The sequence below is a fragment of the Cynocephalus volans genome, chromosome 1, assembly GCF_027409185.1.
Source record: "Cynocephalus volans isolate mCynVol1 chromosome 1, mCynVol1.pri, whole genome shotgun sequence".
In the NCBI taxonomy this organism is placed as follows: domain Eukaryota; kingdom Metazoa; phylum Chordata; class Mammalia; order Dermoptera; family Cynocephalidae; genus Cynocephalus; species Cynocephalus volans.
The window spans coordinates 201,448,664-201,466,821 of NC_084460.1; the positions used below are offsets into that span (position 1 = coordinate 201,448,664).

The window sequence follows — 18,158 nt, forward strand, 5'->3', positions numbered from 1 at the left end:
AGTCATAAATATTAGAAAATAATAAATAATGGAAAATAATCACTTTGCCAAACCTAGCAAAGCTTTAAAGTCATATTACTAAAATAACATTTAGAGAAAGTTGTATAACAAATGGATGAATAGGATAGTCACAATGGCCAAAATGTGACAGAGACCACTTATACCATACCTGTTTAGAGAGCCACGTATCTGACATCATCTCATATTTCTGAAACAAACAAAAAATTAACTCAATGAAGCATCTAAAGATTAAAATAAGCAAATATAAATTTAACTTTTTTACACTGTTATCAGGCATTTTTTCCCTCTCTTCAACTAGTGAAATAGCATGAGATATCCCATTGCCATTATTGATTTAAACCAAATAAGTAGAGAATTGGGATTAAATAATTTAATTATAAAGTATTTTCTTTGGTGAACTTCTTCAGAATTCCTAGCAGTATGTCACCAGGGATAGAAGATCATTTCTCCAGCTTTGTTTGATTACCTCATTCAAACTGTTCTGAACCACCAGACGCTGTCTATTTTCACCTCTAGGCACGATCAGGAAACAAAATTAAGTCCTTCAAAGGAACTGGGCAAACAGCCAGGAATAAAATTAAAAAGTGGACATTCTTTCAATATTCAGTATACTCTTAATCTTAGCCACTTTTTCTTATCAGTATTGCTTCAGTCTTAGGGAAAAAAAATCAAACATTTGAAATGATAAAATTATGTGGTCCTTTAAAACAGTCCAGCAAAGGATCGGAACCAAAACATACTGCAAAAAGCAAAATTAGACTAAATTAATCTTAGGTTAAATATGTGGAAATAAAATAAATTTTAGTAATATTGTTTATGTGGAATGGCATGAAATATCTTGTTTTCTGAAAGAAGTAATTTTATAATAAAAGTATTCAAATTAAGGAAACTAACAATATATTAACAGTATATGCAGAGAGACTAATTTCAAATTGTTGATAATAATCATACGTTATTTACAGGATGTTTTTAAATACATTCTTTTTTCTTTTTTTTTTCTTTTGTCGTTTTTTTCGTGACCGGCACTCAGCCAGTGAGTGCACCAGTCAGTCCTATATAGGATCCGAACCCGCGGCCGGAGCGTCGCCGCGCTGCCAGCGCAGCACTCTACCAAGTGCGCCACGGGCTCGGCCCCATTCTTTTTTCTTAATCCTTATTATTATTACACTATAATTAACCACTTTCTCTATTCGTGTCATTTTTTTTTCAATAGATCTTTGCTATATGCGGACATCTGGAAAACGTCTAACTAAATCATTGCTTCTTTCTCTATTTTCATTTTAGCAATAACCATTCTTCGTATCTGTAAAACACAGACATAAAATAGATACCGATGCCACTGCTCATTAGTATCTCCAAGTTTTGTTACAACCCATGAGAGCCCAAAACTTCATGTGCTATTATTTGTCTTATTATTTTCATTAGCAGAAAGTAAAATCTAAACTACATTTATGGAACATAAATAGAATGTCAGTAAGGTGTCAGACAGTAATATGATAGAATTCCTCTATTTTCTATTGAAGGATTTTAATTTACCCTTGCAATTACCTATATATAATGAAAATATTTAGATTATTCTCACCTGGAGAAGGTAACAGGATTTCTCTGATTAACTAGAATATATGTAGGCCAATTTTTAAATAACTTAGTAATTAGCTGAAAGAGAAATTATCCAGAACACTTTAACCAATAAATGGAGAAATCCTAGTCAGTCTTAATATAGCCGGATGAAAGAGGATAACTGAAATAAATTTTCTAATAATACAAGCTTACTGTGGAGAGCATCAGTCAAACCCAATAAGTAAATGGTTAATTCAACTATCTCATTTCCATACCTATGCTCATCATTTCATTCAAAAAGAGATGTCTGCCCCTTTTACAGACCATTCAAGAAGTATGTTTTTAAAATGTTCACATATAGTGAAATGCACAGATCATAAGGGTATAATGTAGTGAATTCTGATAAACTTATTTACATCTCATCAGATATAGGACCTTTAAATCTCCTCCAAACATTCATTCTCTCATTCCCCTTCCCAGAGTTTTCAAAAATGCAACCACTATCCTGATCTTTTTTCCCATAGAAATTTAGATAATTGAAATCATACATTATGTACACATTGCATACTCCTTAGTATGAAGTTTCTTTCATACTACACGTTATTGAGACTCACTCACATTGCTGAGTGTGTCAGTATTCTGTTTTTGTTCCTTTTAAAATTGCTGAGTAGAATTTTATTACACAGATACTTGCTTCTTTTTTAAAAAATCCAATCCCTGCTAATGGACAATTAAATAGTCTCCAGGTTTTAGCTATTGTGAATATGTGAATAATGCTTCTCTAAAGATTCTTTTGAACAAATCCTTTGGTGGACATGTTTTATTTCTCATGCAAATACGTAGGAATGGAATTACTGAGTATGTTTATATATAGATACATATTATATAAATACTGTTTACATATGTTTATGTTGAAACTTTATTTGAAACAAAACTATTCAATTTTTAAAGCAATTGTATAATTTTACATTCCCACCTGCAAAGAATGAGATGTTTAGTTCTTCACATCCTCATGAACAGTTTGTTTTCACTTTTTTGGTTGCTATTGTTTTAATTTACCATTCTAATAATATGTAGTGCAGCTTCATTATGATTTTAATCTAGATTTCCCTAATGTCTAATAATGTTGAGGACTTTTTAATGTTATCTTCCTTATAAATATCTGTTTACATGTTTTGACATTTTTACTGAATTGTCTTTTTATTATTGAACGTAGAATTTCTTTGTCAGATGCATATTTTGCAAAATATTTTCCCCCGGTCTGTGACTTGCTTACACATTTTCTTAATGATGCCTTTGATGAAAGGTTTCTATCTTTAATGATGTCAATGTACTATTACTGTTTAAAATTGGTGATTTTTTGCCTATTCGATACAGTGAAGTTATATACCATATTTTCCTCTAGAAGACTGACAGTACACACATCCTTTAGTATCCACAGGGGATTGGTTTTGGGATACACACTCATCCGCCACACTCCTGAGTATTCCAACATCTAAGGATATTCAAGTCCCTGACATAAAATGGTGTAGTATTTGCCTATAACCTTTGCACCTCCTCCCATATACTTTAAATCATCTCTAGATTACTTATGTTATAATGTATAATGTACTGTTTTTTATTTGTGTTATTCTTATTATTCTATTTTTATTTTTATTTTTATTCATTTATTTATTTTTCAGAATATTTTTGATCTATGGTTGGTCAAATTCGTGGATGTGGAAAATGTAGATACAGAGGGTCTACTATATTAGCTTTTAGATTTAAAGCTGTGATTTATCTCAAATTGATTTTAGAATACTATATGAAATAGATGTCAAACATCATTTTTCTCCCATTTTGATGCCCATTGTTCCAGCACCATTTTTCTCCATTGCTTTAGTGCTTATGCTGAAAATCAATTGATCATATAAATGTGAGTCTATTTTCTGGAAACTATTCAATTCAGTTGATCTGTTTTCGTGTCCAACATTATCTCTAGCTTTCTGTGGCTTTCTAGTTATTTTGAAATCAGGTAGAACTAACGCCTCCAACTTTGTGCTTTTGCAAGATTGTTTTGGCTTGTTCAGATCTTATGCATTTCCTCATAAATTTTAAAACCAGCTTGTGTGTTTCTACAAAAAGGGCATGATGGAATCTAATTGGAATCAAATTGAAATTATAGTTGAATTTGAGAAGAACTGACATCTTAACAATATTAAATCTTTCAATTCAAGAACGTGAAATAGGTTCCATTCATTTAGGTTTTCTTAAATGCCTTTCAACAATGTTGTAGTTTTTAGTATAGGAATTTTGCAGAATATCTGTTAAATTTATACTTAAGTATTTAATGTTTTAAAGATTAAAATGGTATTTTAGCTTATTATCTTTCTTAATATTACTAATGTAGAGAAATACCTTTTGTCTTTTAATTCTTCCTTTTGAATCAGGTGCAAACATGCAGAGAAGTTACAAGACCTGTTAAAGAAATTTCTGCATACTCTTTAGACATATTTACCACTTGTTTATATTTTGTCCCACTTGCTTTATTATTCTCTCTCTCTCCCTCACTCTCTGTCTTGTTTCTAAGCCGCTTGGGAGGAAGGTCAAAACATACTTTTTCAAAGTCAATTAAAAGAAAGTTAGAACTATTAAAAAGCAAAAATAAAGAGCAGAACAATTTGACAGCAAGTGAGAGGCATTACATCCTTTATCCCTAAATACCTCAGTGAGCATTTTCATAGAAAATTACATTCTCTTATATAACCACACTAAAATGATTAAAATCAGGAATCTGAACACATAATTGATGTTGGTACATTGCACTTACAAATCGTAATCTTGCATTCTAGGGTTATATGTATATATATACACATACATACATACATATATATATATTCATACATACATACATACATACATATATACACATATATATTTCTTATTTTTATGTACACATTTATGTCATCTACAAATACAATTTTACTTCTTTCTTTCCAAACTTTATATTCATTCCTTGCTAAGTTACTCTGATTAGGGTCTCTAGTAGAGTTTGCATAATAGTGGTGAGAATCGATATCCTTGCCTTATTGCTCATCTTTACATGAACGATGTCAGTGTTTCACCACTGAGTGTGGGGGTATTTCATAGCTACCCTTTATAAGACTGGGGATATTTCTTTCTATTCATTTGCATTGAAAGTTAACATGAATAAGTGTTGAATTATGTCAATTGCCTTTTCTTCATCTACAGATATAATTATTTTTTCTTTTTCTTTTTTCTTAAGATAATGGATTATATCAATTGGTTTTCATATTAAACTGATCTTAAATTCCTAGGATAAACCCCACTAGATAGATAAAATGCGCTATACTTTATTTATATTGCTGGAGTTCAGTATTAATATGTTTTACAATTTTTCCTATGGGTGTTTATGAGAGATATCAATCTTAAATGTTCTCTCTTGTAATGTCCTTTTCTAGTTTTGGTATCAGTATTATCCTGTACATAACATAAATTGAAAAGAGCTCTTTCTTCTTCATATTTTGGAGAGTGTAGGAATGGTGACATTTATTTATGTATAGAAACTCCATGGTTTGAATGCTTGTCCTCTCCCAAATTCACCTTGAAATTTATTTGCCATTGTAACAGTATTAAGAGGTTGGACCTTTAAGAGATGATTGGGCCATGAGGTCTCAGTCTTCATGAATGGATTGATGTCTTTATTGTGGGAGTGGGTTTCTTATAAAAGGTTGAGTTTGGCACCCTTTTGTCTCTCTCCCACCCACTTTTTGCCCTTACAATATGGGATGATGCAGCATGAAGGCCCTCACCAGATATTGTTCCTTCAGTCTTGGACATCCCAGCCTTCAAAACCACAAGCCAATAACTTTCTGTTCATTATAAATTATCCAGTCTGTGACATTTTGTTATAAGAGCACAAAACAGAGTAAGACACAGAATGTTAGCATTTATTTCTTAAGTATTTGACAGATTTCATCATTGAATCCACCTGATCCTGGATTTCTCTTTGTGAAAAGATTTCTGATTATGAATTAAATTTCTCCAATTGATACAAAATTATTCAAATGCTCTTCCTCTTCATACAACCATTTTGTTGATATGTTTTTCAATGAATTTGTCCTTGTTATCTATTTGAGTATTTACTTATTACCATAATACCCTCTTATTATCTTTTTAATGTTTATAGACTCTATTGTGATGCCCCCTTTCAATATTGATATTAGTAATTTGTTTTTTATTCTTCATCAGCACATATGAGGATTATAAATTTTATTAATTTTTTAAATAAAGTATTTTTGCTTTCACTAATTTTCTCTTGAGTTTTTCTGTTTTATTAACTTGTGCTCTCATTTTTATTATTTCATTTCTCCTAAGTACTTAGACTTAAATTTGCACTTCTTTTTCTAGCTTCTTAAGTTGGAGCTTATTACTGATTTTATACCTTTTCCCTTTTCTTATTTTTCTTTTTTAACTGACAAATAATAATTTTATATATTTATGGAGTACAGTGTGATGTTTTGATACACACACATTCATCATGGAATAATTAAGTCAAACTATTAACATCTATCATCTACTTTTTTTGAGGTGTAAACATTTAAAATCTACTCTCTCGGCACTTTTGAAATACACATTACCTTATTATTAACTTGTATTAATAATAAATTATAGTCAGCATGCTGTGCAATAGATCTCAAAAACTTATTCCTTCTGTCTCACTGAAACTTTGTACCTTTTGACCAACATCTTCCAATCCCTGCCCTTGGCTTCTGGTAACCACCTTTCTACTCTCTACTGCTATGAGTTTAACTCTTTTAGATTCCATGTAAGATTATACGACATTTGTCTTTCTGTGCTTTGTTTATTTCACTTAGAATAATGTCTTCCAGTTTTATTGATGTAGTCATAAATGTTAGAATTTCCTTCTTTCTTAAAGCTAAACTATTCCATTGTGTTTACATACCACATTCTTTAATTCATTCATTTGTTCGTGGACAATGAAATACATAAATTACATTTTAAGCTCCATTTTGCTTCATCCACATATTTTGACATGTGTTTTCATTATACTTAAATTTAAAATAGTTTTTAGTTTTTCTTGTAATTTGTACTTTAACCCATAAGTTTTTAGAAGTGTGTTATTTTATAGATTCCCAAATATTTGGTTATTTCCCTAATATTTCTAATTTAATCCCTTTATTACCAAAAATATATATTCTGCTTGATTTCAGTTTTTAGCACTTGAAAAGATTGTTTATTTTGCACCTATTGGGTAAAATGTTTTTTAAATATCAAATTTGCTATTGGATTGATAGTGTTGTCCATATATCTATCCTTACTCATATTTCTGACTTATCATTTCATCAAATATGTTGAAAAGAATACTAAAATCTTCAAGTATAATTATTTCTATATCTTCTTTAGTTTTGTCACCTTTTGCTCATGAATTTTACTTAAGTATTTTGAAGATTTGTTGTTAGGTTCATAGATATTTACAATGTTTTATCTTCCTAATCAATTGACAGTTTATCATGATGAAAGAGCTCTGTTAATTTCTGCCAGTATCCCTACCATATGCTTTTTTAATTTGCTTAAGTAAACAGTCACCTTTTAGAGAAATTAAAAGCTAGAAAGAGTATTTACCCATATATTTACCATTTGTGGTATCTTTCATTCCTTCATTTAGATCTGAGTTTTTCTCTGATGTCATTTCCTTCAGTTTAAATAACTTCATTTTATGTTACTGGTACTGCAGTACTACTTATGATGAATTACCTCAGTTCTTATTAAACTGAAAAGTCCTCATTTGTCTTTGTCTTTGAAAGACATTTTCACAGGATATGGGCTTCTAGTTTGACCTCGTTTTCTTTTCAGTCCTTAAAAAAATGCCATTCAATTGCTTTCTGGTTTACATTATTTCTGATGTTTTTATTCCCCTTTATATAATGTGTTTTTCTCTCAGGTTGCTTTACAATCGTTTCTCTCAGTCTTTGGTTTGCAGTAATTTGAGTGTGTTGTGTCTAGGTATTGTTTTTTTGTTTTTATCCTGTTTAAGTTTGCTAACTTCTTGGATACATGGGTTAATGCTTTTTTTCCACTCAATTTAGGAAATTTTATGTCATTATTTCTTAAATTTTTCCTGCCCCAATATCTTAAACCCTGCCTTCTGTGTATATAATTTTACATACACACCAGTTCCTATTGTTCTACAGGTAATGGAGGCTTCATTCATTTTTCAGCCTTTTTTCTCAGTCATGGCTTCAGTTCTGATTGTTTCTATCTCTTTTACTGTAACAGTGTCTAATCTGTTATTAAGCCCATCTACTCAATTTTTTTATTACAGATGTTGAACTTTTTAGTTTCTACAATTCCATTTTCATGTTTTTAAAATTTGTATTTTTCTACTAAAATTTCTCATGTTTATTGGTTAGGTGCATTTGATTCTTTAAGTTGTTAAAAAATCTTTCTAACAGCTTTTTACAATTTCTGTCTACTAATTCTAATATTGCTATCCTTTAGAGATCTGCTTCTATTGACTATATTTCAGGGAGGTGAGTGGGTTATATTTTCTACTTCTCCACACATATTGTATGTTTTGATTGTATGATTGATTTTATAAATGCTACATTGTTGAGAGTCTTTTTTTATTTTAATTTTTCTTTTAAAAAGGTAAACTTTGTTTTGGTAGACAGTTTACAGGCAGATAGACTTGATCCCTTCAGGGTGTGATTTAAAATTTACTTTGTTAGAACAGCCCTCCTCCTAATGGACTTTCTTTCTGGGCTCTTACTTGAATGCCCGGGGTTTTCAGGAGATCTCTCCACTTTTGCTGTGCAGAACTTCAATGTCTGTAAGTATTGTGCAACTGTACACTCTCCATTTGCCTCAAAGATCCATAGTAGTTGTTTCCCCCAAGGCAATGTGGAGGCACGTCGTGTGCATGCACAACTAAACATTGACTAATTGAGTCCTCTATATGGATTGCTGGAATTCTTTTCATATAGCTCCAACTTTCATGGTACTTGTCCTATAAATTTTGGTCACAACAAGATTCTCAAACTCTGATTCTTTCTGACTATTTAGATCAGTGAGACCATTGTGCTTTTCTTGACCTCCATCTTCTTGCCCTGCAGTACAAGAGTGTTGTCAATAGAAAGTCATAGCAAGTTTTCTCTTGTGCATTTACTACTGTATTTCAGCATTTATAGGCCTGATCCTTCCAATATCTGGAAATAGCTGCTTTTTATATTTCATGCAGTTTTATAGTTGTTTAGATCAGAAAAGCTAGTCTGGCAACATGTACTTCGTTTTTCCAGAACAGAAGTTTGAAAATTCAGCTGTTAAAAAATCTGGGAATTTTTTACCCAAGTACCGAGCACATAATATAACAATTTAAGATGATTGTACTATTACTTCTACCAAGAACCTTAAAAATGACACATATTGAATTTACTGCAGAGTTTATAAAAACTGATTCTAGAAATTAAAATATAACCTGTTTTCAAAACAAAGTGGTTCAAGAACAATATTTGGATTACTTTTACTTAATGTAAGAACAGAGACAGCACTATTTTATAAGACTAACCTAAACTACCAAAAAAAATTGGATGTGTTTAAAGAAGACATGAAAAAGAAACTTCCCACATAAGCAAGTTAATCAAAGGCAAAATATGCATTGAAATTCCATATTTGAAAATGAAACTCATTTGGCATAGATTACTCTTATGCTTATAAAAATTCATTTATTTTTTAAAAGCTTAGTTTGTTCTCTTCTCATTATTGATATTGTTCACTTCAAAGTTTGGAAGCTTTATGGATTAAAGTATATAATACTTTTAATAGGATGACTTATTTTCCTGCCACCTTTAGAAGTTAAATATTGAAGAATTTGTACAAAGCCTTTCTTGATTTCCCTTTGTAAGGGAGCATAAACTACTTTATTTTAAGCATAAAAGAAAAGTAAATTGTACTCACTCTACTACAAGCACCAGTAGTCGTCTCACAGACTGTAAGGATGGACATGTTCTGAGGTCGGTTTAGCCATCTCACCACTGTCTTGGTATTGCTTACCCATTTAACCATTGTGACATAATATTCTCTAATTTGAAAACAAAATTAAAACTTATGTTTAGAGCTAGAGAATCTGTATAGACCCAATAATGTGCATTTGTCAATTTATATACAAGAATAACTAACACCAACAAATAAATAAAACACTAAGGATGATAACACATTAATTTCTATTTATGTATCTATAGGTATATACATTTGTTCTTTTAAATATTCACATACATAAATACAAATAATGTGTATGTATATACATGCCTATTACATACATAAACAGATACACAAAAAAATTGAGAATAAATTTGAGAATAAATGATTTCCCAGAGAATTAATTCTTCTCGTCTTAGAAAATTAAAAACAATCAGATGTGAGACATTTACAAAAAATTCATATTTCTAGCACTAGTGTGCAAAACAAGTGTACATTTTAAAACTTACATTATACTTTATTTTTAGAAAAACACAATCAATAACCAATTAAAAGGCAGAGCTTATTTTTGGCTTACACCTTGTATATGACCTGCACATTATTTCACTTTATACGTGGGGACTTTGGCTACAGAGGTATGAATAGTTTGTTTTAGTCTTTGTCAGTTGTAAACCAAGGGCCAGTTCCAATATTTTATTCATAATTATTTTACAATATTGTTAGTTATTTATTTGAAACAGATTAAAATAAAGAAGTAATCAAACTGAAGAAGATAAGGGGCTATTAGTTTTTTGGCATAGTAAAGATGCTAATTAGTGGGACCTATGATGTCCTTAGGGTGCTTAGAGGGAAAAGCTTATACATTTTCCTTTATGACTCACTGTAGATTCTATGTTTGGAAATTTACATAATATATGACAAAATTCCCAGCCAACACACACAACAAAATGTAATTATAAATAATGACTCAATTTATGATAAAAAGAAACCAAAAATAAAACTTTTCTACAAACTTGCCGAGTGAGTCACTTTAGAAATGGCATGAAAAGCGCCATCCATGAGTACTCTACTAAAACCAATCAACCCAGTTTTTATGTGACAGAAAAAAATCACCTACAGAAGAAAAACCTTGTGTTAACAAATCACCTGTCCCTAGACACATCTGAGTTAGATATCCAACTACATAAATCTTACATTTCTAACGTAACAGAGTAGTTACCACTTTTTCTAGAAAACCTGTTAGCCTGTCAAAGTGAAGATGTCAGTAGAAGGGCAAGCACTACTTGTCATACAGTGAAGCCTGCCATATTTTCTTCAACAGTCTCTTAAAGACATCTGGCGGCTTTCACAACCAGCTGAGCCCAGCTTGAAAATCGCCCAGAAACTCAGTGAAATCATAACATGAAGTACCCTCAATCGAGTTAATACGGGAATCAAATGTGCAGCTGTTTTAGCTATAATGTGTGGCCAAATCAATGGAACTTGTGATGCTGCAAAGAACAATGTCTGGTTCACTTTCACTGTGTTTTGTTTAAACTGATTTATTTTGCATACATTATCATATTTAGCAGTGTGAATATTAAGATGCAGAAAATATAGGTATTAATGTTTAATAGATCCAGAGAATTAAGCTTGGAGAAAAAGGGTAGTGAGGACTATAAACAATCACGAAAAGCAGTGTGAATTTTGACAAAATATATTTCTGGATAATTGGTGTAAGTGTTTGAAATTGAGTTAAAATTTAATTTTAATATTGTAAACAACTAACCAAAGACTGCAAAATCAAGGAGGTCATATATTTGGAAAAAAGTCTAGATAAAACTGGTATATACTTGATTTTTAAACCCAATCAGAAATTTGTCTCATTTAGCTAAAGTGATTAATATTATATTTTGTGCAAAATGAGATGGCAAACTAACATGAAATGAATGATTTTTAAAATAAATAAAAACAGCAACAACAAAACAGAATCTAAACATTTATCTTGAGGGCTTTCCCTTTCAAAGTAGTCCTCAAGTGAAATGCTGCTAGAACATCTTTACAATGCCTTCATGGAAGTTGACTGACATTTCAATGCCTTCATGGACATTATATTTACTACTTATGATGGAAAATGTTGACTTTTAAAACAATTTAATATTTGGAAAACAATTAAAAGCCAACTAGTACAAATCTGGTGAATGACTGATTTAAAAAAAAAAAAAACACACCAACTTAGATGTAAAATTTTTAAGTTAAAAATAATTACTTTACAGTCATACACATATTTCTTTTTGTTTAAATAATGTGGTTATTTTGTGTGTTTGTACAATATATACCTTATGTTCATAAGCAAAGCAATCCAAGGTGAGATACCTTAGTACATTCCTTATATATACCCAAGGATAACCTTGTACATGGTAACCACAATCTGAAGAGTGAGAGTTCTCTCTACAATTGAATTTGTGAAGTCTTTTACTCCTTGTAAGGTGCAATTTTGAATCATTAAATTTGCTATGTTGAAGTGTTGGTAATATCCAAAATGGAAGTTAGAGCTTGACTCATAGGTGGAGAGGAAAGATACATCTGCTAACTAAATTTCTTTCTGTATTTCTTTCCTTGCTCCATGATCCTAGGTGCACATCCCCCTATTATTCATATCAATTTATTGTTTGCTCATAAGTATGAGGCTTTCTCTGACTGAGGAAGTAGAGAAGTGCCCTTACCTGGAAATGTCACACTCCTTGGCCTGCCTGCTGCAGGTGTGGCTGTTCTCTTGGTATTCCATCTCATGAACACATTAGATCTGATGTCCCATGACCAGTGGCCAGTGGAAGTGTCCCTTTCTTATAAAAGGCTTTTCTGCTTGTTCCTAGTCTCCATGGCTCTGGATTACCCAGGAAGTCCTCGAGGATCTGGTCCTCTTGAGCCACAGAGACAGAGACAAGCAGGTTAGAGGGATTGCATTCAAGTCAATGGAGACTTTCTATGAGCTGGGTGGTCTGGCACAGGAGATCTAATTGTCCACAAGGGTTTGTGAAATGGAGGTTCCAGCATCACCTGTAGACAGGTATGTTAGCAGTCACACCTGTGTTTTCACTGGCTTTTAGTCCGATAACTGCTCTGTGTTTACAATATAATCTTTGTACACAGATAGTTACTCTAATCTCATTTACTTCTACCTAATCCAGGATTTCTGCCTATAAGTGTATCGTGGTAGCATTCATGACCAACTCATAGCTAGTGTACTCCAAAGACCTCTGTTAACAACTATGATTACTTGTAAGAAAGTTAATTTAGGACACTTCGATGAATACAGGTGAATTTATTAATTGTATTTGTTTGGAAGGCACTGATATTCCTTGAAAGAATGAAAGACGTAGGCTAGACATACTTCAATGAAATAGGACAAGAAAACATGGCAGTATCAAGCCTAGAGTGAGGGAGGCAATATGACAGTGTAACTTCAATGATGTAGGCTGAGAACAATAAGTCATAAAATATGAGCGACTAGATAAAGATTTCAAATAAGTAAAATAATTCTAAAGACACAGAGTGAAGAGAAGCCAAAGTCATTACTTTCACTCTTCAGACTGCAGAGACCTAAACACAAATGACAATGCCTCGCTTCCCCAAAACAATGTGACACTTATTTAGTCTGTGGGAAAATCTGCATGATTCATTATCATAAAAAATCTTTCACTAGAACTTAACTATGTATTTTTAAATTCATACCTCAATTTTCTAATAAAGATATTGACTATGTGGAATACCTTAAACTCACAGTGCAATAATTTGGAAAATGTTTCTTCCTCTCAAGATGAGATGACTTATCTAACTCCTGCTATTTCTGGGGATATTTAAGAAGGGCATTATCTTAGTTCTTACCAGGCTACATCCTTTTCAGAATCAACCCAGACCCTGATTCAAATAAAGATGAATTGAAAGATGATGAGATAAGTATGAAGAGAATTACTATTGGAGAAAAGTTGCATTCATAGTCCAAATTTGTTTGATGAAGCGTCTTTAGCTGAATCAGGCATACGTACATACGTACACACATACATAAAACAAATGAAGAGGGTGTGAAGGTAGGAATTAGGAAAAGAAATTATGCTTTTCTCCATGTTATCTTACCCTTTTAATTTATTTTTTGAAACCATATAAATAAATTGAACAATGTGTTTATTTTACAGTCTTTGACTAAAGTATATGTATCTGGTTGAAGGGAAAGTCTACCAAATGATACCAGCTAGGAGATATTTTTCTATTATAATTATAAATGCTAGTTGTCATAAATAAACAAACCAAGTATTCAAGTAAACAAACAAACCAAAACAAATGACTTAAGAACTTCAATTCAAAACAAACTTTGTTTTCTGGGGTAGGGGGTCAAGAAATGCAGTTTATAAGATAGCTCATCATAAAAGAACATCTTTCTATGTTTATCTTATTAATCTTCCTCCCTATGTAGGTATAGCTATATATAGTCAAGTATTATTCTTGTTGTCATGGTGCTTTTATTAGAGGGAAGAAAGCTAACATATGGTTATATCTGAGGTTTAGGTGTGGTTAAAAAAAGGAAAAAAGAAAGAATATTTCATAACTGTACTGAGTAATATAATATGCCTCAGTTATTGACTTCCATTATACTGATAATCTGAAGATTATAAAAACATAGTAGATGCTTAGATAACATGTCAAAAAGTAATAAACATGTAAATTACTGTAAAATTAATTATTTGAGTATTTTGTCATTGAGAATTTAGGCAGTATCTGAAATGACACAGGTAGCTATGCTGTGAACACAACACAAACTCTAGGAAGAAGAGAGGGCATTTGACAGACTTAATAGGACATGGGGAAAGTATGTTGCTAATAAATCATTTATATATGTCTATATTCATACAAATAGGTTACAAAATTAAGGTCAGGAATCATTAGCTCCTATTAGAAAGAAACATAATACTGTAAAATTGATTGCTGATTCAATGATTTTAAAAAAGGATGAAAATTAGAAATGATTTCAAGACTAGGGGATTCAGGTCCTCTTGAGAGAGGTAAAGTGACTTGCCCAAAGCGACACAAAGAAATGGTGGGTAGACATGTGATTCAAACACTCTGTGATTCACAGAGTAAAGGACCACATAAAATGTCAATAGTTTTCACAATTGCTTCATTTTTGACTACATCATTCATGGCTGGTAGACCAAGCTCAGAAATAGAAGTTTCTATTTAATGTGGTCAACCCTACTACATTATATATGTATCAATTCAGATTGATCTTTAAGCTCTTCCATCACAACGTGTATAAATGCTCTGTAACTTGATGAAATAGGACTTATCTCATTTTCTACCTTTGCTACCAACTAGTGCTGAGGTTCTTCTCAATCACTTATTCTCTCTGGGTTTCATCTTTCCCATCACTAAAAGGAGTAGTTTATATTAGGTAGTTAATGAGGACCTTCCCGGGTAAACATTCCATATTTTTTTTTTTAATTACCTTTTCAAGCAGAAAATCTTCCACACATATAAGGCTGCACTATCTGTGAAAATCCCCAACTGGGAAGAAATTTTCCTAAATATGCCAGTAGAACAACTTGATGGAATTTCTACTGGAACCAGTCACCATGCATTGATTATAGACATCATCAAAATGAATTTCGAGCTTAGTCCCATATCATTCAATACGGTGCAAAATATTTTCCTAAATCAGCTTCCTATTATACCTCTAGGACTGTGGTAAATTCCATAAGGTCTGTAATATTTCAAAGAATCACTTTTGAAGTTTGAGACCACTCTGGATCAAAATACATATTATTATTTGATTAGTTGTTCACTACTGAAGATTTTGCTGATATTAAATTTGTGCTTCTGACACATACAAAGAGTTTCTTTTCTCCTCTCTCAAACTTCCTAAATATGAAGGCTTCTTATACAGGATATTTTTAAACAAAATATCATTACATTTTTCAGCCTGGAAAAGAATGCTAAAGCATATTTGGCAAGATGTGGGGAGAAAGATGGATAAACTACACAAACTTCAGGGACATTATACCCTTTAAGGAGCACATTTTTTAAAAATGGAGCAACTAATTTCTGGGAGAAAATTCAATAGAAAATTATCCTTTGTCCCCATCTCTCTGCCACATCTCCAGCAAATGACTTAATTCTTAGCATCAGTATCTTCAATCACTTTGTGGTGCTGCTAACCACCTTGAAACTAAATGCTTCTTGAGAGCATCCAGACACCCAGAATGACTTCATTCCTCACTAATGATGGCAACCTCAGCTTTATTTTCAAGTGGGTTTGTTGAGCTGATCACATCTCCCTCTAAATTGCAGCAAAATGATAATTGGAGTACAAATATCTATTTCCCCATAAAAGTGAAATTGAAATTGCATACCTTGATTTAAAGCTGTCGGGTGGCATGAGTTCCAAAGTGTGAGTTGGTCCATATAGGTTTACAACATATAATTTTATTGTTGGGTTCACTTGACCTGCCTTTGAGAAATTGAGAGTTGTCATGCAAGTATATTAAGCACTAGAATATACTGAGAAAAAATAAAAGGCATTTTGATTCATTCACTTTTTTGTCAGAGGAAAAAATTGTTTAATTTCTATGTAGTAGAAATGATTTCAAATTCGACAACTTGATTGCTTTTAATTGTTTTTGCAGATTGCTGCTTCACAAACATTTTAGTTAGACAATTAAAGGTGATAGGAAATCATGAAGGCTTTGCTCATTAGGAGTGCTACTGTTCTTTCCCTGGAATGGCACCAGAAGAGCTGGCTGTACAAAACAACTAGAAGATCAAGCAGCTACTCCTCACATTATGATACGTAATGAAATAGAAAGAAGGTTTGTCTGATTAAAAAGAAAAAAAAGAAGAAAAAAAAAGAAAAAAGAAAGAATCTAATTAATATACGTGCCACATGTTTAAAATCTCACAAAACCTAAGTATTCCACTGCATTAATCTCTTGGCTTTTCTTTTACACTTTACTGGTTACTAAATGGTGTGAATCATTTGTGAAATTGACTCTTGAGAGGCAGGCCATGGGCAGACTGCCCTCACTGAGTACCTGCCATAAGGAGTAGAAAGGCAGAGGTAAGGATAGGTAATTTAAGTTTAGTGAATCAAAATTTTATTAAATAAGTAATAACTAGCATGTATAGTAGTTGGTATGTTTCTGGCACAAAGTGTGTGCTAAAGGCATTATATGAATTATATCATTAAATGTCCTTAGTACAGTCCTAATATATGATTATAATGATTTTCCAGTTGAAGATGGAAAAGCCAAGCAAGCTGTGCAAGGTGAAACATCTACTAACCAAGGGAGCTGCTTTTTACACCCGTGATGATCATAACCGCAACAGTGCAGCTGTGCTTTCAGTTCATGACCAGGAAATGGCCTCCAAGTTTTTCTAAATATACTGTGAGCAATCAAGGAGCAGGAATGGGAACTTTCACCAACATATTTCAAGCAGTTTCAATAAATGAATGGAAGAATGTTCACATGAATAAATGATGTATTGCATCAGTTGATTATTTGTTTCCAAACAATACTCCATTAACCTTGTGCTATGGCTGATGATTTAAGAGAAGACTATATGAGATATACTTGTACAGAGGAGGAGAAGGAAATTAAAAGTGAGTTGAATTAAAAGACCTGACAAAATTCTAAAGAGAATGATAAAACTGACTTAAAGATGACAAAGATTCATTTTCAAGGAATTGGTATTGACCAAACCCAGAGTTAAATCAGGACCAGAGCAACATAAATACATCTGACCAATCAGTAAGAGCTCCTCAAGGACTGCTTTGTTACTTTATTAAGAGACACTAGCACATCTGTGGGAGTGTGTCATACAGATTAGAAGTTTTGAGCCAAAAGAAAGGAGTCAGGAAAGGCTTTCACTATCAAAATGAGGTAACTATTAAGAGAGAATGTGGAAAGTTCTCAATAAAGAACTTCCTGGTAGATAAGCTACGTGCCTGCCTCACACCAAAGGCTCTGGGCTCAGATTTTGTAAAGCTTTTCATTGCTCCCAAACCCTCCAGTGCCTGGGCACATTTGTCAGGCAATGTAGCCTTCTACCACTCTCATGAGCTCCCTTTTACATCATTCTTGTTTTAATTTAGCTGCCATGTTCCTCCCTGAAAATATTGGCTTTATCCATTTAATTTTTAGTCTGATTGTTTCTCTAGCTGATTCAGGTATGTTAAGATTTAGAACTGGAAGTAGTATTTAGCAGTGGCATTCAAAGTGTTCTTGGACCAGTAGCATCAATCAGCACCACCTGGAACCTTAGAAAGAAATTCATGGGTCCCACCTCAGACCTGTATTCATAAGAAGACTCAGAACATCTAGGTGTGGGACTACAAAGCTGGTTTTAACAAGATTCCCAGGTAATTAGTATGCAAGTTTTGACAAAACCTGGGTCTACAGCTATATCTAGAACCCATCCATTCTTCAATCTCTCTCGCTCTCTCTCTCTCTCTCTCTCTCTCTCTCATATCACAGCTCAGTGGGTGTCAAAGGTCAGCCCTCATCAGAATCATTTTGAGGGCCTGGAGGGTTTTTGTTAAACCACTG

The 18,158-nt window shown here is 32.4% G+C and overlaps 1 protein-coding gene across 1 annotated transcript in view; it reads right to left on the reverse strand.

Moving 5' to 3' along the window:
* The window catches only part of DPP10 (dipeptidyl peptidase like 10), a 686,000-nt gene that overhangs the window by 80,280 nt on the left and 587,562 nt on the right, over positions 1-18,158 (reverse strand). Inside the window, exons 10-12 of the mRNA XM_063093496.1 lie at positions 15,966-16,063; positions 9,559-9,682; positions 170-208 (exon numbers count right to left, since the gene is read on the reverse strand). Of these exons, the coding sequence (XP_062949566.1) occupies positions 170-208; positions 9,559-9,682; positions 15,966-16,063 (261 nt within the window). The remainder of the gene's footprint in view (positions 1-169; positions 209-9,558; positions 9,683-15,965; positions 16,064-18,158) is intronic.